The 27,578-nt window shown below is 30.5% G+C and overlaps 2 protein-coding genes across 2 annotated transcripts; both read right to left on the reverse strand.

The window, feature by feature from the left end:
* Window positions 1-11,017: 11,017 nt before the first annotated feature.
* On the reverse strand, window positions 11,018-15,768 carry LOC115876185 (jerky protein homolog-like). Its single transcript, XM_030891885.1, has 2 exons — window positions 13,894-15,768; window positions 11,018-11,131 (listed from the first exon to the last, which is right to left on the reverse strand). Exons 1-2 carry the CDS (start codon window positions 15,766-15,768, stop codon window positions 11,018-11,020), a joined length of 1,989 nt encoding a protein of 662 aa, XP_030747745.1.
* A 2,664-nt stretch (window positions 15,769-18,432) lies between these two features.
* Window positions 18,433-22,210, reverse strand: LOC115876609 (protein SON-like). Its single transcript, XM_030892444.1, has 2 exons — window positions 22,062-22,210; window positions 18,433-20,237 (listed from the first exon to the last, which is right to left on the reverse strand). The coding sequence occupies exons 1-2, from the start codon at window positions 22,129-22,131 to the stop codon at window positions 18,760-18,762; spliced, it is 1,548 nt and encodes a 515-aa protein (XP_030748304.1). The 5' UTR covers window positions 22,132-22,210; the 3' UTR covers window positions 18,433-18,759.
* Window positions 22,211-27,578: the final 5,368 nt, after the last annotated feature.

The following is a 27,578-nucleotide window of genomic DNA, read 5'->3' on the forward strand; positions in this document are numbered from 1 at the left end:
CGTCATATTTATAATTAATTCATTTTTGTTTCATACATTTTGGTTAAAACAAAATAGGTATATAAAAGTAGGTAACGCTGTGCCAGTCAATCTTAATCAAAGTATATTTGGTATCTATTTTTCACTTTGTCACTTTGCAAAAAGCCTAATCAGAATTAGGCATATTAAACAATGATGATATTTTCTGTACACTTCTGCTAAAAGCCTGCCTGTTTTATATAAATAAGCCCTTAATTACCTTATTTTTACAATACACTCAATACAGTATCAGTAGCCCTCTTGATTAAGCCCATTCTAACAAAAAAATAAGATAGAAACAGTTAGTTTATTTTAAAATCGACGAAATACCAGTGTACCATAATACCAGATGTATTAATATCTAAAAATAATTAATAAATAAAATATTAATAATAGTGAACAAGAAACGATGATTCAGTGAAGTCATGGTAGGCTTTGGAAAATAGTTGCTTTTTGCGTAAGTATATACGTAGTATAAATGTCAAATTGTTATTAGATCAACATTTTGATAGTCTTAGCGGCGTTTTTTTATCTTTTAAATGCTTTTTCAAAATGCCTTTATTATTTGAAGTAGTTGAAGTTGTTGGCATTTTGAAAAAGCAATCAAAAGATAAAAAACGCTGTTAAGACTATCAAAATGTTGATCTAATAACAATTTGACGTGTATACTATTACGCCAAAAGAAACTTTTTCCAAAGCCTACCATGACTTCACTGAATCATCGTTTCTTGTTCACTATTATTAATATCTTAATTATTAGATATTAATACATTTGATATTATGATATTCTGGTATATCGTCGATTTTAAAATAAACTAACTGTTTCTATCTTATTCTTAAGTTAGAATGGGCATAATCAAGAGGGCTACTGATACCGTGTTGTAAAAATAAGGTAATTAAGGGCTTATTTTTTGGTATGTATTATAATTTTGCTAATATCTTCGGTTTGAAAGAAGATATCAAGATGCGGTTTTCGCTGACTTTTTAAGCTTTTACCACTCTTTACTATCAGCTAAAATTGCATATACTATTGCATTTAATTTTTTTGAAAAAACGCGCAATGTTTGTTAAATTGTAAGACAACGCCCCCTAGCGCCTACGTTTAAAAGCTTATTATTATTGTTTATATGGTACAATATAGAGTAAGAAACGCTTTTTTAAACGAGCTCTCGCTTGTTGGATTCCGATCATCCAGTCCAGGGTTATTAATATTCAAATAAAAACAGATCTAACCTTCCCCCACCACTTTATTTTGGTAGATAGGGGAAAATGGCTCTAACAGAAAATATTAAAAATTTACTGAAGATTAAGAACCTGTTACTTATAGTACACCTTATCTAGACAAAATTGTGTAAAAACTCCATTTTTTTATTTTTTGTTGCAGTTGCGCCCACTAGCGGTCGTTCTACAAACTTGAAACTAATTTCCAGTAATTTTCCATAGCCTCTTTAGTTACAAATATTTTTTTCCGCAGCCGCTACGGCTAATAACTTTCCAAGATACAGCCGAGAGCTATTCTTAATGGGACACCCTGTACAGGGCAGAAGCACAGGGCTGCTTCTTTGTGGAACTTTGTTTCCTTTCAGAAAAAAATGAATTTAGATCTTTATAATAATCATCCTCAACCATACTCTATTTAACAGAATTATCACTTTTTGTGCCATTATTTCCAAATTTTAAAAGAGAAATTCAAGAAATATTGTTAGATAAATTTAGGTTAGTTATACCAATCCCGCATAAAATGTTTTGTGCAATTTGACTAGTTTTCATAGGCATTTTGCAAAGCGACTGAAAACACATAGGCTCTTTGTAAAATATCCTTCTTTTGTTAAAAACGCCGGCGTTTTATAATCTGCCTACTTTTTTTTGCAAAATGCCGAGTTATTTATTCGATACGCGACATATACAGGGTGTCCCAGGCTGAGCGTGCATTAGAAGTTTCTAGAGAACCACAATATCTAGATTGGAGATTTTTTGCATATCATTGTTTTACAACGAGATCTATCGATTAAAAATATATTCAATATGGCGGCACTTCCGGAAATACCGGAAGCTGACTACAACTTTCTTATATTAAATAGCCACCCCTACTTTTTATTACATACTTAAATTCTCTGTAAAATTCTAGGAATATTGATATTAAACACTCTATATCTGACATTAACCGTTTTTGAGAAAAAAATATTTAAAATTTTTGGACAAAAAAACTACCTGTCATAAAAATTTGTATAGCCTAAAAGTCAAATTTAGTGATTACTACAGCTACTGTGACATAAAGAGAACACATGTAGCTATCTATTTCAAAAATTAAAATTTTTTAAATTATTCAAATGTCATACGATAATGGCAGTAGCTGTCATGAAATTGAGCGATTAAAAAGTTATCATAAATCATCTTTTTCAAATGGAAACCCACTTTTTTTTATTTCACTAGTGAAAAGATTTTACAATTCGTTACTTTTTAACTATACATGTTCCTATACCAAAAATAAATCGTTTTTAAGTTATTTAAGATTTAGTTTGAAAACGTATATTTTTCTTGATTTTATCTAGCTTCCTTTGACATTAAGTGTCAAAAAGTCGGACAGTTTATTTCCATCTGTCAGAAAACAATTATTTAAATCACCTATATTGTAAATACTCTTGGTTAAAAGTTTAAAAAGTATATTTATAAAAATATATCTCGTATTCTTAGTGATATCTAATAGTTGATATTATTAATTATATTATTAATATAATGTATCAACCCTGAAAAAAAAACAACGTAAAGTTGGCTTGAAAATGATCAATAACATATTGCTTTTTGAACAAAGTGTCACAATATGACATGGCCAGATCTATTGTTTTACATCACTTGACGTTTAAAGTCATAGGCTACTGGTTCAGAAAAATCAAGAAAAATATACGCTTTAAAACTAAATTTTAAATAACTTAAAAACGATTTATTTTAGGTATAGGAACATGCATAGTCAAAAAGTAACGAATTGAAAAGCCTTTTCACTAATTAAATAAAAAAAGTGGGTTTCCATTTGAAAAAAAATATTTCTGATACTTTTTTAATCGCTCAATTCCATGACAGCTGTAGCCATTATTAAATGACATTCAAACAATTCAAGTTTTGAAATAGATAGACACGTGTCTTCTCTTTATAGCACAGTGGCTGGGGTAATCACTAAATTTGACGTTTAGACTATACATATATTTTTGACAGGCAGTTTTTTTCGTCCAAAATTTTTCAATATTTTTTTTCTCAAAAACGGTTAATGTTAGGTATAGACTGTTTGATATCAAAATTCATAAAATTTTACATAGAATTTAAGTATGTAATAAAAAACAGGGGCATCCATATAAAATAAGAAAGTTGTCGTCAACTTCCGGTATTTCCGGAAGTGCCGCCATATTGAAAATATTTTTAATCGATAGATCTCGTTGTAAAACAATGATGTGCAAAAAATCTCCAGTCTTGATATAGTGGTTCTCTGGAAACTTTTAATGCACGCTCAGCCTGGGACACCCTGTATACCTAGTTCAAGGTCAAAAAGAGTGAAATTTATTTTGAAAATATGGTTAATATTAAAAAATCATCGTTTTCTAGGAAAAAGGATAAAACAAGTTTGGATAGGAGTTTATGAAATTTATGTAGGTGCTTAATGTTTTTCTGGATAATTCCTTACAGGGTTAGTTGGTGCGTTAAAATGCAAAGAATGCAGAGTAAGCGAAATAAAGGAGCTCGTTAGCACTGAAGTCGGTTTTTCGATGTTCTTAATAGATTTTTAATGTTCACGTCATTGGCATTAACGGTAAATCGTGGTGGTGTGGAGAAAATTACCTCCTGAATGTGAATTTGCAAATATTCGATAGCGCAATATGAAGTAGAAAAATTATTTTGTTTAAAAAAAACCTATTTAACTGAATCAATCTGCAAAAAAACATTATCAACAATTTAACATAGTAGGGTTACTAATAACCTTAATATATAAAAATTCTATAGAGTATAGTATAACCCTTGTTTATATATTAATAGTTAGTCAATGAGCCTGTATAAGTCGATGCTGCCAACTGGTGGCAGAAATTAAAACGTAAAAAGGGGCGGAGACTATTGAATTTGGCAAAGAAGTAGGGACTAGGAATTCTTCGAATTTAATTCTCGGTAAAGAATAAAAATATCTTATCTGATTCGAACCGAATTTATACCTCAAAGCGTTATTTACATTTTTTATTTTTGGACATGGATTTATATTTATTTTGATTTTCATGGCCACTTGTTGGATACTAAAGTATTATATTAGGTATATAAATATTTTATTTTGATGGATAATTAAAGATTTTGATTTAGATGGATAATTAAAGAATATAATATGAAACTATACCTACCTACGTCTGTAACTTTGTAAAAAGTGTGGCGGATTTAACATAATGTTTTTTTTTAAATGTAACATCCTATTTTATTTTAGATTCTGCGTAAAATTCTATTACTTTTTTTACGTATATTTCTTGTATAATGGTGTAACCTAAAACTAGTTTTATAATATTTCAATTTGTTGATGAAGAAAAAATATTAGATATTTATATGTAGATATTTAAGGTAGAGGTACAGGGTGTTCAATATATATTTTTGAAATTCGACTACGTATTTAAAATAGAAAAATATCTGCAGATTCTTTCAATGACGCAGCCTATACTGAGTGTTTTTTCAAAAGCGGTTCACCTCTGTAACTTTTTTATTTTTTCAGATAAAAAAATTAAATTCGGGGTTTACCAAATTCGGAATGTTAGTAGGTATATAACATAAATCGAGATTGATTCGTATTCCGTTAGTTTCGGTCACTTCCTGTTTCACCGGAAATGTATACGAGTACAACATTTGATTTTTAAATGGTACCCTCAGTATTTTTTATACTTTATTTGATAGAAAATGACATTCTGAATAGAATGACATATATCATATGTCAACTTTTGACATTTTCAATTAAAAAAAATAGCATTTTAAAATTCAATCTAGTGTCATGGCTGTGTTAAAACCATTAATTTTTAATCAAGGAGCTTCGGAAAAATTGATTTGATCGTCTAATATTTTTTGTGTCTTTTCCTTTTTGGTACCTGGTAAATAGGTAATTTGGTACCACACACTTCGTATATCGAGTCAAACTGTCGTTACCTTTACGACCGGTTACATGTTGTTTTTTATCATGGCACTCTAGATTGTAATTTAAAATACAATTTTTTAAGTAAATATGTCAAAAGTTGACATTAAATTATTCTATTCACAATGCCATATTCTGTCAAATAAAGTAAAAAAATACCGACGGTACCATTTAAAAACCAAGTTGTAGTCATTTCCGGTGAAACAAGAAATAACCGAAACTAATTGAATACGTCAATCAAGCCACTTTTGAAAAACACCCGGTATATTATATTTTTTTCTGATAGATTTTACAAAATTCTTCAATTTCTATTAATAATGTCATATAACTATATAAATTACTTTAATGCTTAATAATAAATAATTTTTGTTTTGTCATGGCAAAACTTGTTATAGTGTAAATGAAGTAAAAGAAGGATAAAAATTGAAAAATTCAGAACAGATTGCAAGCTGTATAGAGTATAGATGTACTTAATATACTTTCTTAACAAATGTTGAAAGGTTTTGTAAAAGCACTAGAAAAAATAATAATATATAGGATCAGCCAAAAAAATCTGTTTGAACACAGTGTAGCATCTAACTCCAAGTATTTTTACATATATCTTTTTCTTCACTCTGTAAAACACTCCTACCAAATTTGTATAGCCCAACTTCGGAAACAACTGACAATTATGTAACATAGGAATTATTTTTTTTGCAAATACTAATGTTATTTATAAAAAAAAGTTATAGAATTTTAGGCAGAATCGAAAATAAAACAAAAGTTATAAATAAGAGTTTTGCATTAAAAAACATGTTTCATTATATCCGCCACATTTTTTGAAGCACCCATTATACTCAAAAATAATATTTGAACTGTGTCTCTTAAGATTCTCTATACCCTTTTTTTTTGAATTCCCAAAACAAACGAGATAAGTAACTTTATTTATTTCCTGATATCTCATTTTATAATATTTCGGAAGAATCAATCAGGTATCTTATTTTTATAATTATTAGAAATAAATCGGATTTAAAGGATAAGGGATATATGTAAGTGTATACCATACGATAAAAAAAACGGCGTCAGAGGTGGCTTGGAAATGAATATCGATGTCATATATTTGTACGTAAACAAATAGACGCCGTTTTTTTTCGCTCATACCGTATAAGAAAACAAATTTAATAAAACAAACGCATTTATTAATATATGTATATAGATTTACATGGTATGACAAATTCGCATTATAATCTCTGAAGGTCCTACCATGGTCCCACCAATGGTTGGTTAAAGTGGCGAGTACGACCACTTAGCAGTCACACCTATAATAATTTAATAAAATATGAATATAATAAACAAACTTATTTCTTTTAGATTTTTTAAAAGCGAGTTATATGTGTTAAGTAGTTTTTGATTATTTTAGACTAATTTTTTTAGACATATGATTATTTTAGACCAAATTGTCTGCCCACTCAAACGTCTTTCAAAATTATAATGTAGGAAATTCTTAATATGTTTTAATTGGGAATACTTTTAGAAAGTTTCATTTCACCAAACAAAACTACGTATGTATAATAAATTGCAGTATAATGAACTATAATGCATGATATATACTGGTGGCGTCAAAACTAGATGTTGGGTTTTTCTCGATTATTTCAAAGAGAACTCCACATTTTATGACATAAACGTAGTTTTTTCCAACTTTGTTTTGAAAAATAATTTTTAAATCCAAATAATCGATATTTATACAGTAATGTCCTGTTTTGGAATACATAATTATTTTCAGCTGCAGCGATAAAATAAATAATATTTACTGATACGCTAAGTAAAAAAATAATTAGGAAATTATTTTAGACATCTAATTCTTAATTTTTGTCGCTGATAAATATGTAGATACATCACTTTTAACGACAAACCTACTAATAAAAATTGCGAAAAACAAATCATGTTTATTCTCAAAGAGACAATTTTGAGAACAATCCAATAACTATTAATCTGGGATATAGATCTTAACAAAACAAAAGTTGGATAAAAGATTTGTTGATTTATGATATAAAATACAGTGTTCCATTTGAAATAGCAAAGAAAAATATAATATATAGTTTTGACTCATCCTGTATATAATACAAAAAAAATAATATAAAGAAAATTTAATCATATAAATAATTTAGGAATTTAGCATATTTTTATATAATTATATGAAGAGAACATTACCTTAAATTAGTTCCAGTAAAAAACTTCCATATTACTTATTTTTAACTTAGAAAGGGCTTTAAATATATATTTTATTATATAAACAAAAAAATTTAATCCAAAAATGGTCAAAATGAACTCTATACGATTACGACATTATAGTATTTTCTGGAATGACAATTTTTTGACAAATTCACCAAGAAAAAATAAAAAATATAGCTTTTCTTTTGACAAACTATACAACTCTAAAGTAAATATGTATTTAAATCTACGAATCATCCTGTATATCTATAAAAATACCTCCCTGTCAAATTTACGCTACTTTTGCATGCAAGCATACCTATTTTACAAAAATATGATTTGAGTGAAAATATAAAATAGGAAATCTGATATGAAGCTTTATCTAAACACAGGGTTGAGTGTAGATAAACAATATTTTACGTTATTAATTAAGAAAAATTATAAAATACACAATATATCTGACAGTTCCAAAAAAGCAAAGTAAGAAATGAAACATAATTTATAGCATAAAATCAGTATTTTTTAAATTTTTAAGTCAACTGGCCATTATCGTTTAATCTATCTATCAATCTATCAAATTTAATGTTTATTATTAAACTTATCTCAGACTCTCTATGAGGTAAAACTCTAAGATAAAAACTCTAAAAACCAAGAGTGATTTAAAACAAATTTATATGAATTTAGAAATAAATATGAACAGTATTTACTCACCTGTAATACAGATGCTTTTTGTTTAATTAAATATATTTCAAAATATTATCCAGCAGGTACAAAATACACATTACACATCACGTAAACACAACACATAAAACTCATAAAATAATAGTTTGTAATCCAAATATTCAAAAATACTGTTTCGTTTCTTCGTGGGGGACGAAAAAATTGATTTTTTTAATTATTTAGATATGCATTAAGGTATATTTCAACTCAACAGCTTATAAATAATTATTTTTTAAGACATAACCTAAACGAAACGAAATCAGAAGTCGAGAAAGATAAACAAAACTGCCGAATTTAGAAACGAATATGACTTTTTTTCCTTTTTTCTTGTCACAGTTGAAACAAACAAGGAAAGCTATTTTCGTAAACATGCGTGAAACGTGCTAATAAGTGGCCCAATAGATGTGACCTCGCGCCCTTCCATTTTTGAACGATGGGCGGGTTTAACGGATTCCCCTCAAAGAAAATCGTAGGGGAATACAAAAATTCAGAACGGGCAAGGCGCCACCTAGAAGACGGGCTTGTACTAAGCCCTCATTGTACATCTATTTATACATAATCAAGGGTATAACTTTAATTAATATAATGTTTATACAGGGTCTCCCCGTAATAAGTGCAAATAATTTAACTGTTTAACATGAATTAATTAAAATTAATTTATTCAGTATTAATTAAACATTCGAACTTTTTTTTGCAACAAAGATTATGATCGGAAGTCAATCAATATTTTCTAATGCGAGAGTAGTGCAAAATACGCTTTTTTTACCTCAACTCCCTCTGCTTCTTAATCACTATCAATTTCTTTTTTACTTTTTTTTGTGAAGTGCAAAAGAAAGTTGAGGTGAAATAAGTTTAGAAATAAGATTAATAATTTATTAAGAGTTTTTTATTTAAAAATAAAGAAGGCGCCTGAAATATGTTTTGCCAAATAAATACCCACCCATCTTAATTGGATAGCTTTCAAACACTAAAAAACTATGAAAATACTATAAACTGACTGGGCTGCGAAATAAATTCAGGAAATTTTAAATTCAGTACAGATATAGAACAAAAGCCATTGCCAATGGTAAAATAGCAGTTGTGAATATTCTGTTTTTCAAAAAGCTGCGGTTGTGCTAAATCAAAACACATCAAATTAAAGTTGATGTAGTTTTTACACGCAGAATTTTATTTTTGTTTAGCTTAAATTCTATTCTATACACAAGCTTATAACTGACATTTTTAAAAATGTGTTTCAAACCACGGGTTAACTATATGCTGAAACATAAATTGACCTGCCTTTATCCACTTGAAAAGTCAAATTCCCAGAAATCGTAAATTTTTACCTATTATTTTATCAACTAATGAAGGAGATTAAAAATTACAGCTATAACACACTTCAAGATAGTGTTCAAAAAATCGCTAGTAATGTAACAATCTAATGAAATTACCTAGGTTCAAATTACATGATATATGAAATATACTATTACTAAGGTATAATCTTATAAGTTATAAATAAATAAGGACATTGAAAAGTAACTTTTATAAGTTATTAAATATTTTGAATTATTCATTCATCGTAAATTTCATCAGAAAAACCGTGTTGTTTACTGACAATGGAAATAGAATTTGTTTTCTCTGACGATATAAACTTACTTGAAGCAAGGATATAAAGTTTTCCCAACTCACTGCATTAATGATTTTATAATATGTCTTTCAGAAGCTGCCTTGGTGGCGAATTTTAGTTTGAACATAAATCCTAGTATTTGTCTCTGTCGCTTTAAATCACTTGCCGAAGTTGTTTTAGTTGCATAAGGAAATTGAAATCTAAAACAATTAATCTTATACTTGAAACTTTTGATGAGCCACATTTAAAAAATTAAATTGTCAAATACCCTAATATAGTCCTCTTAGTTGCAATTTTATTGAAAAATTGTTCTTTCTTCAAAATCTGAGATAAATAAGTATTGGAAACTTTGATATGTATGAAAGGGCATTTAAATCTGCTTTGACTTATTTTAAAAAATACATATAGTACGCCAGAGCAGTTAGCAAAAATAGGGGAAGTTTTTGCAATCAAGCTGATTTTTTCGCAGATGATAGTACTCATTAACAGTACTCTGTAAAAAAAGTTCCACCTCCTAGAGCGCTAGGTTCCTCCGCCATGTTGAATTACAGATGGCGTCTGATTCTATACTTTAAAAAAATCGTAACTTTCTTATTTATTAGCCGATTTTCGTTAAGTAAAAATCATTCCTTTACTTTTGACTAAAGAAAACTGAAATAAACATATAAAACTATTTTGACAGGTTGTTTTTCTGTCAAAAATAAAAACAGGAAAAATAATAAAAGAAATCGACTTGCTTTTCTTCAATTTTTTTTGAACCGTACTCCGTAGCAAAGAAGGTTAAAGAATATGCGCTCTTTTGTTCTGATTTTGAAACAGTCCTTGACTTTATGATATATTGAGTAGTGCGGGAGATATAGTGTATAGTGTATCCTTAAGGATACAAACAAAAATAAAACTGATGCAGGATGTAAAGATACTTTATTTTTTGCTCGATTGACGTAAAATCAAAACAGTTGCCTTTGGCTTTAGGTTAAACATATATGAATTAAAAAAAAAACAGTAAAAATAAATTAAAAAAAAACATTAAAAATAAATTAAAAAAAGAAAAAATTGTTATTCTTAATGATAGATAATAATAAACACTGAAATTCTTTTTATTCCAACAGAAACGTATATATTCAACTTTTAATAGCTTAACTACAAATATATAACAATAACTTTTTCATATTTGTATTTACACGTCACCATCATCTATTTGCACTTCTTCATAATCGACTCTGGGTGCATCTAGACAGGCTTGATTGCATTTTTTACACACAATGCTGCATTTTCGATTATAAGAAGCACACACACATTTTTCTGTGCAAAGATCTTTGCATTTGCAAAAAAAGTTGCCATTAGGTGTTCGGGCCCTGGAGGTGTTTGGTGTAAGTCACAGGAAAAAGCTCATTGCCACTGGCAAACCACCACCACTCAAGTGGATCTAACTCGTTTCCTCTCCAGCTTTGTACCTGTAAATAAATATACTCTAAAAACGTGTTGATTACTGGAGTCTTCTGTGGGAGGAAGATTTGCCAAATCAAAATTAGATCCCAAACCTTGTGTTCTCAAAGTTCAATTTTGGCCTCAAATATTTTTGGAAATTTTCCTTTTTTGTCCTTTTTTTAAAATATCTCCCATATCCTTCATTTTTCTGTAATTAGTTATACATTGTTGGATAGAGATTGGTGGTGCTCATTAACGAGAATTTTTTACTTCTTAATATTGTACAGAGTGTTGTAGAAATCGATCCAAAATTAAAAATTTGCAAAATCTAAAAATCCTAAAAATCTCGAAAATGATAAATTGTAAAATGATGGTTGACTCCTGTGTGGATAGAGCTTGTGGAGCCCTACAATTGCCCCATTTAAACTGTGAATGAACCCATCTAAAACGAATAGATTTTGAGATATTTCGAATAAAAGTTTTCAATTGTCAATTTCCTCAGCATACCCCTTTGAAAAAAATAGATTATTGATTTTTCAATTTTTTATACTTTTTTTCACCTGAAACGTGTAAACTGCGTTAAAATATGAATATTAATAGCATTTTTATCTTTTTTTGAATTATCATGTATTTTAAAAAATTCCCGAAAATTAAAAAATCGGTTTATATTTTTTTCTCGCCCTGTATACGACTTTTTGACAAACTTTGTTATAAAAATGGCTTCTCTTCCTCCTTAATATGAAGTTTGTTTGAGGTAAATCGGTTAAAAAATAAGAAAGTTACAGTATTTAAAAAATATTGTGTCTGCCATCTTTAATTCAACAGGGCGGAAAAAGCAAGCTTCCTAGAAGGTGTAACTTTTTTTTACAGAGTACTATTGACGGGTGCTATCATCTGTGAAAAAATTAGTTATTGATTACAAAAACTTCTCCTAAAGGCCATTATTTCACCTAACTGCCCGGCCCTCGCCTAATAATGTTTTATTTGAAATAACGAAATTTTTATATAAAATAAATATTTAAAATAGATCAGCATTGTTTGATACCCCTGCATACATTAAAGGAAGCAATAAAATTTTTCAGTAAAGTTTGTGTCTCTGGCTTAAAAGTCAACACAAGGATTGATAAAAAGTATTGTACTGGGTGTTAACAATCTTTTTATTATACAGGGTGAGTTTCCTACGATGATCTCTATGGGTATCTCGGAAACTACTGGAGATAGACAGTCGGTTAAATGGGGAAAAAATTGCAGTTTTATGGGTCATAAATATTCGCCTTTCAGATTTTTGAAAAAGTTCATGGCTTACTAGATATTTCGAAAAAAACAAATTTCGGCTATTTTAAAAATTGTCTCTAAGGTAAACTAGCCAATTAATGACCGCTTAAGCAGATACTCCAACTTTATTTCAGTACTGTTTTTTTCTGGAACTGACTAAAATTCAACATATATTTCTTTAGGGTACTTTGAAGTATTGTCTTTCATAAAATCATGCAATTTTGTTATAATTTTGTATTATAACTTAAATATTAACGGATATTCGAAAAAAGCAGGTTTAACCAATTATTGACCAGTGTAAAGTTGAAGATATCTAATTAGTGACCATACGCATATCCAATTATTGACCGGCCACATTAAATTGATTATGTGAATTATACTTACTTATTGCTATACTTTTGGATATAAAACAACAAAATTTTAATTAAAACTTTATTTTTTAAATACCTACATAAATTAATTAATAATCACAAACATATCATACCACTAACTTAGAAAAATATATTTATACCTAAGTACCTACTTTTGTTCAGTACTTTTTTCTAAACAAATACGAAAAATCACATAAACTTATTTTTTAAGGTAATTTTATTATGTAATTATGCAGGTACGTCCATAAATTCTTTGGTTTAACTTACTAAATGTAAGTATATATTATAAATTGCACATTAACTATTTATACCTAGGAACTAAGTAGTAAGGAAACTACTTAGTTCGTTGGTAATTTATAATAAATATTAACATTAATCGATAATAATTCATTAATACATATAACAACTAATTAATACAACACTTATTAATGATAAACCATTTGTTTAAATCTGTATGGCACATTTATAAAATTAGCAACAAGTTAAGTACCTTTCGTAAAAGAAATGTTAAATTTTGTCTTTATTCGTATGAACAAAATGTATTATTTCAAAAAATACTTTATCAAAAATTGTTACTACATGTTTCTCAACAAAGTCTAACAAATTTGAATTAATAATTATACTAAACTGTCTATATCCTTGACACTATAAATACCTCTCTTGTTTATCATTTTTGGTTCTGTTATATTCGTTATAGTGTCTGCTTCTTTATACCATAATATATCTTCGGGATATGGCCATTTCCAGTTTAACCCACTTGGTGTCATTGCTGTCACTTTATATTCAATTTCAGAATTTTGATTTCTAGTATCTAAAATCTTGCCAGGAAAATATTTTTGTTCATACCTGACAATACAGAAATTGCCGACAAATTTTTTTTTATTAATTTTTTTTCTCAAATTATTGGATAAGGGTGTTTCAGTTTGGTTTATCTCAGGTACTGCGTTCTTATTCAATTTACTTTCTTTTTTATTTAAACGTACCTGTTTTCGAATATTTTTTTCTTCTACTTGTTTACTCCTAATCTCTTCTTTTCTTTTATGATATTGTTGCCATTCTTCCGATGATGCGACTGCTGGTACTTTTTCTTTTTTTCTTTTTTTCGTTTCTATATTTTCTTTTGAATCAGGCCAAAAAAGTGCCCTTTTAAAGGGAGTGGGAATAGAGTCGGGAGTTGTCGTAGAAATTTTATTAGGTTGCTCTCCAATTGTGGTATTTTCTATTGAACTTAATGCAGATACGTTGTTTTGTTTTTGGACATTTGGGGATGGTGTTGACTCTAATTGTAATATATTAGTATTAGAATTATTTGGTTCTAGAATTTCTATAACAATACTGTTTTCTTCTTTTGGTGGAACAGCAACACGATTGGGTTCTTTTATTGAATCAGTATCTAAAATTTCATATTCTTGATTTATATCAAATGGGATAACCAAACTGTCTCCGTCTAAAATAATTCTATCAATATTAGACATATCTGCATTCTCTTCCAGCACTTCTGTAATAATATTATCTATGCTCTTTGATGGTGAAGAATTTGCAATTGGTAAAATGTCTTGGTTTATTTCCATATCGATTTCCTCATTTTGCTGACTTTCGTCATGTTCATTATATTTATTTTTCTCTGCCTTTAAAAACTTCCAGTATTCATATAATCCCGTGTCTCTGGTATCACCCTTCCAAACGGCTCCAGTATTTTTAAATATTTCAATTTTATCGGGAAGATCCATTTCCATCCTTTTTAAAACAGTATTTATAGTGTAGCAATTGTTATATTGTTTTTTAATAGTACTTTGGCAAGCTTCAGAAATTTCTATGTCATTTTTGAAATATTTGGAAAAATTTATATTATCCACTTCAAAAGGAAATAATCCTGTAGCTCTAAATCCATTTGAAATTATTTTTGTTTTATTTTCCATTTCGTCTATCGATTTTTGAAGCAGCGGCGCAAAATCTTCTCTGGATATTTTAGCTCCATTGTTCTCTAAACGCCATGTGTGTACGACCGTTTTCCAAGACATTTTTAATGGCCTGAAAAATGCAACATCTAGTGGCTGAATTATATGAGTCGCATTAGGATACAGAGCGACCAAAATAATTTTCTTTTCAGAACAGAATTTACTAAGAGTTAGAGTAAGATGAGAAGAGTGTCCATCAACAAATAAAAGCACGGGAAACGAAATATTATTTTCCGTCAGCCATTTGTAGAATACATTGGCAATGTATTCAAAAAAGGTTTCACCTGTCATCCAACCATTGTCACTACGACCAAGACCCCAATGTTTAGGTGCTTGATTACTTATTTTTGGTGGTATACGTTTGTATGGAAAAACCACCATCGGTGGTGGCAAATCTCCAGCGGCATTGCACATAATGAGCGTTGTCAAACATTCCTTGTCATCATTACTAGAAAAAGAATAAACTGCTTTTTCCCCCTTTCTAGCCAGCACACGATTTCCCTTCGGGCTCAAAAAAAAAGCGGACTCGTCACAGTTGTACACCCGTTTTGGGTCCTCTAACACATTCTCCAAATTATTATTTTTTAAATATGTATATACTTCGGCATGCCAATTCCTTAAACTGTTTTCATTTAGTGTCGATCTAGGCTTGGATAAATTTTGGGCTACTCTAACTGCTATTTCGGGATGTCTCTTCTCAAAAAGCTGATGCCATTTTATTGTTGGACGACCGCTTGGAAACGGATTTTCTTTCTTCATATATTTAAAAAGTAATTCTATGCTATCTGCCAATTGATTCCGGGTAGCAGGAAAGCCTCTATTACTGACGAAGATTAACCATTTTACAAGCATATCTTCTTCATCACTTGACAGTAATGTGGGTGGCCCTGGTTTGCCTGTCATGGGAATTTTGCCAGAATTTTTATATATCAGTGTGGTTTTTGGTATATTGAAAGCTTTACTGGCATTTCCATAGGACATGCCGTTTCCCACGGCAAGTAGAGCGTTATCAAGCATCTGCCTGGTGTATAATTTCCGTTTTTTATTTTGTGGGGGCATTCTGAAAAAATGTAAAGTACTTAATACTTAGTACCGCATTTTTTCCTTAAAGGAATTACAAATGCTAAATTGCTAGTAAAATGGCGTATATTTTATATAAAATTAAAAATACGTGTTTAACGTCCAATTAACAAGTAACTAACAAGGCTATTTAATCCAGACACTTAGTTAAGAGTGAACAAAAATTCTGTTTTACCGCAAAACTAAATAATGACCTATATAGTGCCCTATTTGTGACCACACTATTAATATTAAAAATAATACTATACTTTAACATATTACGCTGAAAATCATTTGGTCAAAATAAAATGTAATGAATCGTTTTATTAGTTTCATGGTTTTGAGGTAAATAATTTGCTATTAAAATACTGAAAATAGCAATCTCCATGCAGTTGTGTCTGTGAATCAATTATTGACCGACCGGTCAATAGGTAAAATCCTTTAGATCCAATTACTGACCAAAGGAAAGCTAAATAATGACCGATGCTTAATCCTAATAGTGACCGCATATTTGTTTTAAAAATACTAATTATGGTCAAAATATTATCATGGTCATTATTTGGCCTACGTGTAGTTTAGTGTATTATTAGTTTATTTTTCAATAAAAAAAATGTCTCAGTATTAAAATAGATAAAATAAAAGGAATTATAATTAGTAATGCAATAAACCAATTATTGACCGGTCGGTCAATAATTAGATTTTCTGTGGTTAAACGCACCCAAATATTGACCGATAATTATTTTACATAAATGTTATAAAATATTTAATTTAAAGTATGCAATTGTCAAAAATATACCTTTATTAATGTCTAGAAACTCAAATATTGAAGTAATATGCTTACCTTAATTGTATTCGCCTCGAACAAACAAAGCACGCTGTTAACACCTTCGACACCTAATAACGACTAAACGGGCTGATCTCCCGCGCCCCTACGCTTTAAATAAATTGGCGGCTGATTTAAAAAAGTAAATATCAAAATTATGTGAAAAACATTAACCTTAAATATGTCTAAATGAAATGGAGGCGTTGAATTGTTTATAAATGTTTTAAAATTCTTATTTAAGAAGTATATAGACAAAATCGGTCAACAATTGGCGATCGGTCACTAATTGGCTACTTACCTTAATTTCATTATAAGCTATTTTAGACAAAAAGTTTTCAGATAAAAGTTGTAGATAATCACATCCTTAATGAGACCGTGTTCTCCGTTTTTTTCTAAAGCTTGTCATTTTTGATATGTGACACAAACATATGTTTTTTTTTTAAATGGAAACCATAGTTGGCCATGACTTCATAAAAAGCGCCATTTTTTAAACTTTTTAGCGATATAAGCTGTAATATGTTTTCTTCGAAAAATTACTGAGTTATAGCCAATCCTTATCATTTTTAAATAATTTCACTTAGTTAGCTATGGAAACAAGTTTAATCGTCTTTGCTTTCATAAATGTGAAGCTGTCACATCCAATCTTTGTGTATTAAAATAAACAAAAATTGTAAATATGGATTTATCAAATGAAGAAAAGCGTGTAGAATTATTGGTTCAACCTTTTTGGCCATACATTTTCGAGGATACGTTGACCGGTGAATGTTAAGTTTTTTAGAGAACGGTTTTCAAGACATGTTAGAAAAGTTAAATTTAGATATAGCCAATTCTTATCTTTCTTGACTAATTTCACTTAGATTGCATGGTATTCTTATTCTGTTATGATTTATAACTTATAAAAAGTCAGAATATATTACTAAACGGTTTTTTATAATTTACATTACACAAACTAAAACTTAAAAAAATAATATCACTACATACATTTTAAATTATTTTAGAAAATGTTCAAAAAATCCGCCATTGTTTTGAGTTGCATCTTTTTAAAACTGAATTACTACTTATTCTCACAGAAGGATCGGTCGACTTAATTAAACTTTTCTCGTACCGCTACTTCGAGTGCCTCTTTTAATTCATAAGTTCTTTTGTAAACCCTTATTGTTAACTATACCGCATAAAAAATTCTAAAATTGATAGGTCAGGTGATCGAGGAGCCCCATGCAATTAGTCCACCTCTTCCTATCCCTGTGTTTGTATAATTATGATATAAATAATTTTTAAAATTTCTTTCAATATGAATTGCAATTCTGCAATTCTTTCCCCATTTAACCGACTCTCTATCTCCAGTAGTTTTCGAGATACCCATAGAGAACATCGTAGGAAACTCACCCTGTAGAATGCATATTTAAATATCTCAAAAACCAAAGTTTGTGAATATATTTAACCCTTATAATAGATGCCTTAGTTTATGTCCAAAGATCGAAAAATGAAATAAAATACCGGGTATTTCGTAAGAAAAATTACTAAGATACATACCAAAGAACTACCATTTCAATGGAGACTACTACTTGTACTACAAAATCCATGCATTTTAAATTGATTTAAACACATTTTTTTCCTGAGGATCAGACCTTAGTCTTGAAAATTATTGTCAATAAATTAAAGTTTTTTGTAAAACTCTTTGGTACACTATAATATGGTAATCATTGAAAACTCCAAAATAATTTTTATTTAAAAATCATATATATTCGCTCATTATAATTTTTTGTCAAGTAATGTAGTAAACTAAACATAACTCTTGTTAGTTTCATTAATTTATAGTCGTATTTTACATATAGTAACTATTAATAATATTAAATCATATAAATATAAGACTAAATAACTGATGTACCTATCCTTTTTAAAGTTATGCTATATAAATATTTATAACTTTTGCTTAATTGCAATTATATTATAGAGTAAATATATAAAATAAAGTATAATGTGTTAAATTTAATTATATACTACTTATGATAGATCCAAATTATTACTATCAATTTTATAACGCAGTTTTACTTCAATATATAATATATATTTAAAATTTTATATTACATATTAAACAATAATTTATATATGACAAGATAATTCAAATAATTTTAGCAATCGGAGTCACATGGCTCGATAGGGACAGCCTACGCTTCTGTATCACAGGGAGTTTCAGTTACAGGCTCAACAGGCTGTACAACAACTGACTGTGTTGTAGCTACAACAGGTATCTCTGGTTCACATTCAGTTACCGACTCAACAGGCAGTATGGAAACCTGCTCAGTTGCAGGTAGAGCAGCTTCTGTTACATATACAGGTTCTGTCACATATACCGGCTCAGTATCACAGGGAGCTTCAGTTATCGTCTCAACAGGCTCTACTACAACAACTGACTGTGTTGTAGCTACAACAGGTATCTCTGGTTCACATTCAGCTTCTGTTACGTACACAGGTACTGTCACATATACAGGTTCAGTTACATATACAGTTTCTGTCACATATACAGGCTCTGGCACGTATACAGGCTCAGTCACATGTACAGTTTCTGTCACATATACAGGTTCTGTCACATATACAGGTTCTGTTATATATACAGGTTCAGTTACATATACAGTTTCTGTCACATATACAGGCTCTGGCACGTATACAGGCTCGGTCACATATACAGTTTCTGTCACATATACAGGTTCTGTCACATATACAGGTTCTGTTATATATACAGGTTCTGTCACATATACAACTTCTGGTGAAGCTTCTGCTTCTTTTTCTTGTGTAATATATGTTACTGGGTTTACTGAAATGTTTTGTGTTATTGGAATTATAATTGGTACTGAATTATCGTAACTCGTATCGGGTTGAATTGCAACTGAATCCTGTTGATATACCGGTACTGACTCTACTGATTCATAACTAGTTACTGCTTCTACTGCTGGTGCTACTGGACTAAACTCAGGGTGATATATTTGTACTGATTCGGTTGGCACATAATTATATATCGTTTGTGCTACTGTTGCCACTTCAACTGAAGCAGGTTGCTCTACTGCAATTGGTGCGTAACTAGATTCTTGTACTACTGGTACGGCTGAGTATGATGAATACGACTCTTTTGTGTCTTGCTGTATTGATTGGTAGTAATTTGATGATTCGTAATTTGATTCTGCTACTGATCCCACCGAAGTGTAATGGGGTTGTGGAAACTCGACTTGCTCTACTGACTCATAACTAGAGGGTGATATTACAATGTTATTAGAGTTATCTGTTACATCAATAGAATTATATACAGCAGGACCAGCATCTACTGCTGGTGAAATTTCTTTGTCGTATGATCCTGATTCGTAATTAACTATTGGTTGCGTTTCAACTGGTGATACTTCTTTATTAGCCGAATCATCTGCGACTTCAATAGACCCGGAATTTGCAAGTGCTGCAGATTCAACGACAGGTGAAGAAATATCCGTGTCACATGAGTCATCTGAGTCGTAGTGAGCTACCGGCTGTGCTTCGAATGAATGGCCTGCGGAATTTTCGGGACTTAATATTGAAGAAATACCGGAGTTCCATGCACCAATTGCTTTATCGATAATTGAGCCCCCTCCATGTTCCTGTCCATATCCTCCTGAGTAATCTGTAAGAGTAAAATAAACATTTTAAACTTTGCTTGTTTACATAGATTGTAAATTGGAAGCCAGCCTGCCAGTAGCTTTTAACTCCTAAACAAATCGTTGGTTAGGCAAATTTGTATACTAGTAAAATTCTACTAATGCGCTCGGCGAAGTAATTTTAGATACTTACCCTATAGTATTTTACAAAAAATAACTTTCTGTTAAATATCCAGAGTTTGTACGTATAATTTAATTGTAGTAGTACCATATTTCTATTTCTATATATACTAATGTAACCAAATTCTAAAAAGATTTCTGAAGCGACAAAATTCTACACTATGTATTTATTAAAACATATCTCATGATAACAGTAGTTGGCATATATCATATATGCTAACAGCTATACCGTGTGGTGCATCATCGTTGAAAATATAGGAAATCCCATGCAAATTTTGAACTATCAAAATATTAGCTTCCCTAGCAAATACTAGCAAACCCCAAAACCAGGCAAATGTCAACATGCCTTAAGTTGTGAACCTATGTTTTTGTCATTGTCAAATGTAATTTGTTGTGCTGTTAACACTACTATGTTATAGTACGTACGCCTAGTGTCCTCGAATTGTATTTTTTTAATTTAAAACTGGTTCGAATGGGGCAAAAACTTAAGTTATAGGATGACAAGTATTATAGGATGACAACTTAAGACACGTTGTCATTTGCCTGGTTCTGCGTTGTTACTTGTTAAGTTTTAATTTAAAAATAGATGCAGTTTTTCTTAAGGTGGGTGTGTGGATTCACTTGCGACAAAACACTCCGAACGAACCAAACGCGCCGCGCGCGCTGTAACAAGTTTGTATACTCAGTACGTTGCGCCGAACTGAACCGAACGCGCCAAACATTTTCCGAAGCTTGTCGGTAAACGGGATTTGCTCAAAAGAATTTATTCGTTGGTCGGTGTTCAGTGGATATGGCAGTTTTGAACGTTAGTTGTGTTTGTGATGTTTTTAAACTGTGCCTAGCTATGGAGTGGGACAGAGAAAAGTGTTTACAGTTAATTGATGAGTTTGAAGGGCAGCCTATTTTATGGGATCTGACAAATGGGACATATTAAAACAAAGTAAAGAAACATGATGATTGGATAGCAATTGCTAATAATATAGGGTGCACCGCAACGGACGTGAAAAAATGGAAAGTCTTCTATCGAGTTTTAGAAGAGAGAAAGCGAAAGGGACGAAATCCATAGAAACAAGCAAAGGTGCGCTAATGCCTCTATAATAAAAAAAAACAGTGGCTATGGTAATATCAGATGCATCCATGTCGACAAACACACTGATTACTGGTGGGAACGCAGCGAACACCGCAAACAGGCGGAACGCTCCGCGCAAAATGTTTTGTTGCAGGTCGTTCAGAGCGCGCCCGGAAAATGTTTTGTAGCAGATTGTTTGGAGTGCGCTGCGCGTTCGGTTGGTTCGGAGTGTTTTGTTGCAAGTGAATACGGACCTTTAAATTACTTAAAATCGGCTTGTTCAAATTTGGATGTGTATTTAGCATACCCAGACCTTTACAACTTCGCTGTAAATTAACAGGGGAGTCAATATCTAGACAGTTCAAAATTTGCATGCGATTTTTTATATTTCCAACGACGCGATGCACCTGGTATATACTATAGATAGTAGTAGCATTGGGATATTGTATGGTATTATACTTAGCCACAATAGTTATCAGTTAAATGATTTCAAGGGACATCCCCCTAGCATAGAAAATATATAATAAAATATTTTTTTTGTTAAACTATTATATGCACTATTATTTGAAAAATTTTGAAATTAGAAAAAAATATCACTTACGTTCATTGATGATTCCAGCATTAGAAAATGCAACGCTTAAAGCCAAAACGAAAACACAACGTACATTCATTTCATTAACCGGTAATACTTCAGTATACCGATACCAAACTCGGAAATGAGAAAGAAAAATGTTATCCCAACTATAAATACCCTTAAATTTTGATAATAGAGTCTTTAATTGTTGTAAAACTTAAATTTTGATAATTTTGTACGTATGGAAGTATTGAGTCTGCCATTTAAATTGCTATATATTTTTAATCTCTGAAAATGTTAGGAAAAATCTGTATTGCGTCATAAAGTAATCATGAATTAGTTCGAAATTCAGTAATAAGTAATGTTCGAAATTTATCGGCATTAATAATTATTTAAAAAAATGCAATTTAATTTTATTCTGCCGCATTTGGTCACGTAATAGTTAATACAGAATAGACCAAAATCTGTATAATATCGAATAGGTTAATTTAGATTGATCGAATATATTATCGACTTTTGTTATCTTATAACTCAAATTTCGATTTTGAAAATATCTATCCCAAACTTTCTAAAATATAAAATAATTTTTCTTCATTTTTTTTAAATGGAAAACACTGTATATTATTTTTTCCCAACGGCAAAATACGAGAAAAAAATTATTGGGTGGTTTTGATAAAAATTTAGTGTGGAAAATGCTATATGAAATATAAAACCGCCAATATCTACGGAACCGTTAAAAATTTTGAAATTCTCTAAATATAAAAAAAAAATTATTTTTTAATTCTCCATCTAATAAAAAATAATATACAGGGTGTTCCATTAAAAAAACGAAATTTATATTTTAGAAAGTTCGGCGTAGAATTTTGAACATCTTGTATGATTTAAGATTACGATATTTATTTATAGCAAAGAAAGTATATACCATCTAAAAGAAATACCTAATACAGTTTTGACTTCAGGACGGTACTTGTATTTTTAATATTTTTCTTAATGAAGTTTGTAAAATATACAGGGTGGTCCGAACTGTATTCTTGAAACTTATTCAATGCAACATATTCTGCAGATAAAAATAAGTAAAAAAAGTTCATATAAATGTATGTCCTAAATGCTTAGTTTCGGAGATACAGGGTGTAGAAGTTTTATTTTTATTTCGATTATTTCCAAATAATTTCTGAAGTAACGTCAATATTTGGATGAAAATTGGTGTCTGGGAGTTTTTTGACATGAGAAATTTGATTTTGATGTCAATATGACTCCTGTTAGAAGAGGGCGCCACCTACATATTTTTAACTGGTTTGAAGAGTAATCACTTTTGGTCTGTACCTGTATAAAACTACTGAGTAAAAAAATATACATTTACGAAGTTTTTTACGTGAAAAAGGTCTCTTGGTAAAAACCGCTACAAGTAATGGTTTTCGATATATCTGGAAAAGAAATTTTCAATACCTGTCATCATTGACATAAATTAAACATGTTGACTAATTATTTATTAGACTCAAATCATAAATTTGAAATGTTCAACAGAAACTGTTTTATCATCATTTTTTGCAGAAAAATTTATGATTAATTTAAAAAAATAAAAATTTCTCAAATTTATTATTTCTGTATTATTTATGTATTATTTATGTATTTACTATTTCCATTCTAAATATCTTAAGAACGGTTGCTCGTAGAGATTTTTAAAAAGAAATGTTTTTTACGTAAAAAATCACAGAGATGTATATTTTTTCACTTGGTAGTTTTATACAGGTACAGACAAAAAGTTATTACGCTTCAAAACAGTTAAAACACACGTAGGTTGCGCCCTCTACTAGTAGGAGTCATACTGACATCAAAATCAAATTTTTCATGTCAAAAAACTCCCAGACACCAATTTTCATCCAGATATTGACGTTATTTCAGACATTATTTAGAAAAAATAGAAATAAAAATGAAATTTCTACACCCTGTATCTCTGAAACTAAGCATTTTCGGACATACATTTATACGAACTTTCTTACTTACTTTTGGTCTGCAGAATATGCTGCCGAAGTTTCCGGGATATAGTTCGGACCACCCTGTATATGTTTTATTTATTTATTAATATCTCTGAAACTATCTAAATATATTTACTCATATCGTAGAATTATGCATATTGATCTGAAAGGAAGCCAAAAATGCAACAATATACAGAGTGTTCCATTTTAATAAAATCATCCCGATCCACTAATACTTTTTTGAGCCACCATACAGAAGTTAAAATATTTTCCTGAAATACATGCTAATATATACTTTAGGCTGTGCTTTAGGTTTGCTCTTAAATAAAAATCCCAAATTTTTTTTTCTAGGTGCTAGAGATGCCCGACGCACTATTGCCGGACCTATATACCGAATATCCTATTTTTTTAGACAAGTATTTAAATAATGGGGCAACGGCCCAGCTGCGTCGAAACACCGGTTCCCATTAGAACACCGAAGTTAAGCGACGTAAGGCGATACTAGTGGATGGACGGGTGACCGGTTCAAAACTCTGTATCGTGCCGTTGTCCAAAAGGCAAAAGTGTAAAATCTATTGACACACACTGCTCATTCACGCCGGTTCGAGGCCGGATGAGATCGGATATATCGTGAGTAAGAGTCGATTTAGACACTTGCCAAGTCGGTTGGCCATTGACCATGATATTGCCGAGGACCGCGGTTCGGATTCCGCGTAAACCAAGTGGGCCCCGTCCAGATTAGCCCTGGCGGCAAAAAAGAGACGTTAACTGAAATCCCTACTTTACTTAATTTATCTATATATATATAAATCTGACTGTCCTGACTGATACTGACTCATCAACGCCCAGACCAAACCCTTGACCCTAGAAAGCTGAAATTTTGCACAGGGGTTCCTTTTATGATGTTTACGTAAGATAAGAAAGGATTTTTTTAAATTCATCCCCTAAGGGGGTAAAAAGGGGGGTGGAATATTACAATATTTTTATTTAAAAACGGTTAAGTTTCCGAAAAACGCTTAAACACGTGTATTTTATTTTCTTTTTTTACATATTTTAAGATTTTTTATAAATTTATACAGGGTGTTTCATAAAATATGACCATTGAGTAATCACGATTCTGCTTAAAGCGCTTGACATAAAAAGCTGATTTTTGGAAAACGGATTGACTTTAGGGTGTAGAGGTTCGATAAGAAGGGATTTTTCGAAACTCGAATTCTAAGGGGGTGAAACAACCCCTTAAATATTAGAATATTATTTATTTAAAAACCGGTGAGTTTTTCGGAAAAACTCTTAAACACGTATATTTTATTTTGTTGTTTTACATATTTTAAAATTTTTTAAAAATTTATACAGGGTGTTTCATAAAATATGGCCATTGAGTAAAGCCATTGAGTAAAGCTTGACGTTTAAAGCTGATTTTTGGCAAACGGATTGACTGTGTGGTGTAGAGGTTCGATAAGGAGGGGTTTCTTGAATCTCAAATTCCAAGAGGGTGAAAACGCCCTCAAATAATCTATACTAATATATAAAATTCTTAAGTGACTCACTGATTAATCACGATCCTGCTCAAACCACTCAACGTAAGAAGCTCAATTTTGCCATACAGGTTGATTCTAGGGTGTAGTGGTTCGATAAGAAGGGATTTTTCGAAATCCCAGTTCCAAGAGTGTGAAACCACCTCTCAAGTATTACCATATTTTTTATTTAAAAAACGATCAAGTTTCCGAAATAACTCTTGAACACGTATATTTTATTTTGTTTTTTACATATTTTAAGACTTTTTAAAAATGTATACAGTGTTTCGAAAAATCTGGTCATTGGTTAATCACGATCCTGCTTAAAGCGCTTGACGTAAAAAGCTAATTTTTGGAAAACGGATTGACTTTAGGGTGTAGAGGTGTGATAAGAAGGGATTTTTCGAAACTCAAATTCTAAGGGGGTGAAACCACCCTCAAATATTAGAATATTTTTTATTTAAAAACTGGTGAGTTTTTCGAAAAAACTCTTAAAAACGTATATTTTATTTTGTTGTTTTACATATTTTAAGATTTTTAAAAATTTATACAGGGTGTTTCATAAAATATGGCCATTGAGTAAAGCCATTGAATAAAGCTGATTTTTGGCAAACGGATTGACAGTGTGGTGTAGAGGTTCGATAAGGAGGGGTTTCTTGAATCTCAAATTCCAAGAGGGTGAAAACGCCCCTCAAATAATCTATACTAATATATAAAATTCTTAAGTGACTCACTGATTAATCACGATCCTGCTCAAACCACTCAACGTAAGAAGCTCAATTTTGGCATACAGGTTGATTCTGGGGTGTAGTGGTTCGATAAGAAGGGATTTTTCGAAATCCCAGTTCCAAGAGGGTGAAACCACCTCTCAAGTATTACCATATTTTTTATTTAAAAAACGATCAAGTTTCAGAAAAAACGCTTGAACACGTATATTTTATTTTGTTTTTTACATATTTTAAGACTTTAAAAATGTATACAGTGTTTCGAAAAATCTGGTCATTGATTAATCACGATCCTGCTTAAAGCGCTTGACGTAAAAAGCTAATTTTTGGAAAACAGATTGACTTTAGGGCGTAGAGGTTCGATAAGAAGGTATTTTTCGAAACTCGAATTCTAAGGGGATGAAACCACCCCTCAAATATTAGAATATTTTTTATTTAAAATCCGGTGAGTTTTTCGGAAAAATTCTTAAACACGTATATTTTATTTTGTTGTTTTACATATTTTAAGATTTTTTAAAAATTTATGCAGGGTGTTTCATAAAATATGACCATTGAGTAATCACGATTCTGCTTAAGCTGCTTGACGTTTAATGCTGATTTTGGCAAACGGATTGACTGTGGAGTGTAGAGGTTCGATAAGGAAGGGTTTCTCGAATCTCAAATTCCAAGAGGGTGAAAACGCCCCTCAAATATTACAATATTTGTTATTTAAAAAACGGTTAGTCTTTCGGGAAAACGCTTGGACACGTATAATTTATTTTGTTTTTTGCATATTTTGATATTTTTTAAAAAATCATACAGGGTGTTCCAAAAAGTTGGGCAATTGATTAACCACGATTCTGCTCCAGTTTGTATGTTAATGGGAATTCTTGCTTTGCTTTATCATATCACCATTATAAATGATTAATTCGACGCGAACAAAGTCGCGGGTACATGCTAGTATAATATAAATTGATTGATTTAATTTAATTTAAAGTTTATTTTTCTCATTTCGTAGTATTAAAATAAAATGTTTGTTTTTTAAATTATTTGTTTTTGATTGTTTTATTTATATTATGTATCAGCCCCATATGGTTCAAACAGATCTAATCACGTTCTACCTGACAGGACTATATTACTCATTAATTCTCTCTGTGCTTTGAATTGCTAACTACTAATGCCAATTCGTCGAGTAATTTCGATCCAAATTGAAACAAATCTATACAGCAGATGTAAATTAACTCCACTTCTCTCATCATCGTGAATACGAATAGTCAAACAAATATTTCGAGATTTTGTCAAAGGCTTGAAGATCGGTTTTCTGAACTATAGTTCTAAATATTGATAGAT

Source organism: Sitophilus oryzae, unplaced genomic scaffold (assembly GCF_002938485.1).
Source record: "Sitophilus oryzae breed Bouriz unplaced genomic scaffold, Soryzae_2.0 scaffold_1059_pilon_pilon, whole genome shotgun sequence".
Classification (NCBI taxonomy): domain Eukaryota; kingdom Metazoa; phylum Arthropoda; class Insecta; order Coleoptera; family Curculionidae; genus Sitophilus; species Sitophilus oryzae.

What these genes read in the sequence shown, in the direction of transcription:
- LOC115876185 (XM_030891885.1), bottom strand. Translation starts at nt 15,768, where the DNA reads ATGCCCCCACAAAATAAAAAACGGAAATTATACACCAGGCAGATGCTT. An exon ending in TTCCCACTCCCTTTAAAAGG is followed by an intron (nt 11,132 to 13,893) that starts GCACTTTTTTGG and finishes ATTTATTTACAG; the next exon opens with GTACAAAGCTGGAGAGGAAA.
- LOC115876609 (XM_030892444.1), bottom strand. Translation starts at nt 22,131, where the DNA reads ATGAATGTACGTTGTGTTTTCGTTTTGGCTTTAAGCGTTGCATTTTCT. An exon ending in TGCTGGAATCATCAATGAAC is followed by an intron (nt 20,238 to 22,061) that starts GTAAGTGATATT and finishes TTACTCTTACAG; the next exon opens with ATTACTCAGGAGGATATGGA.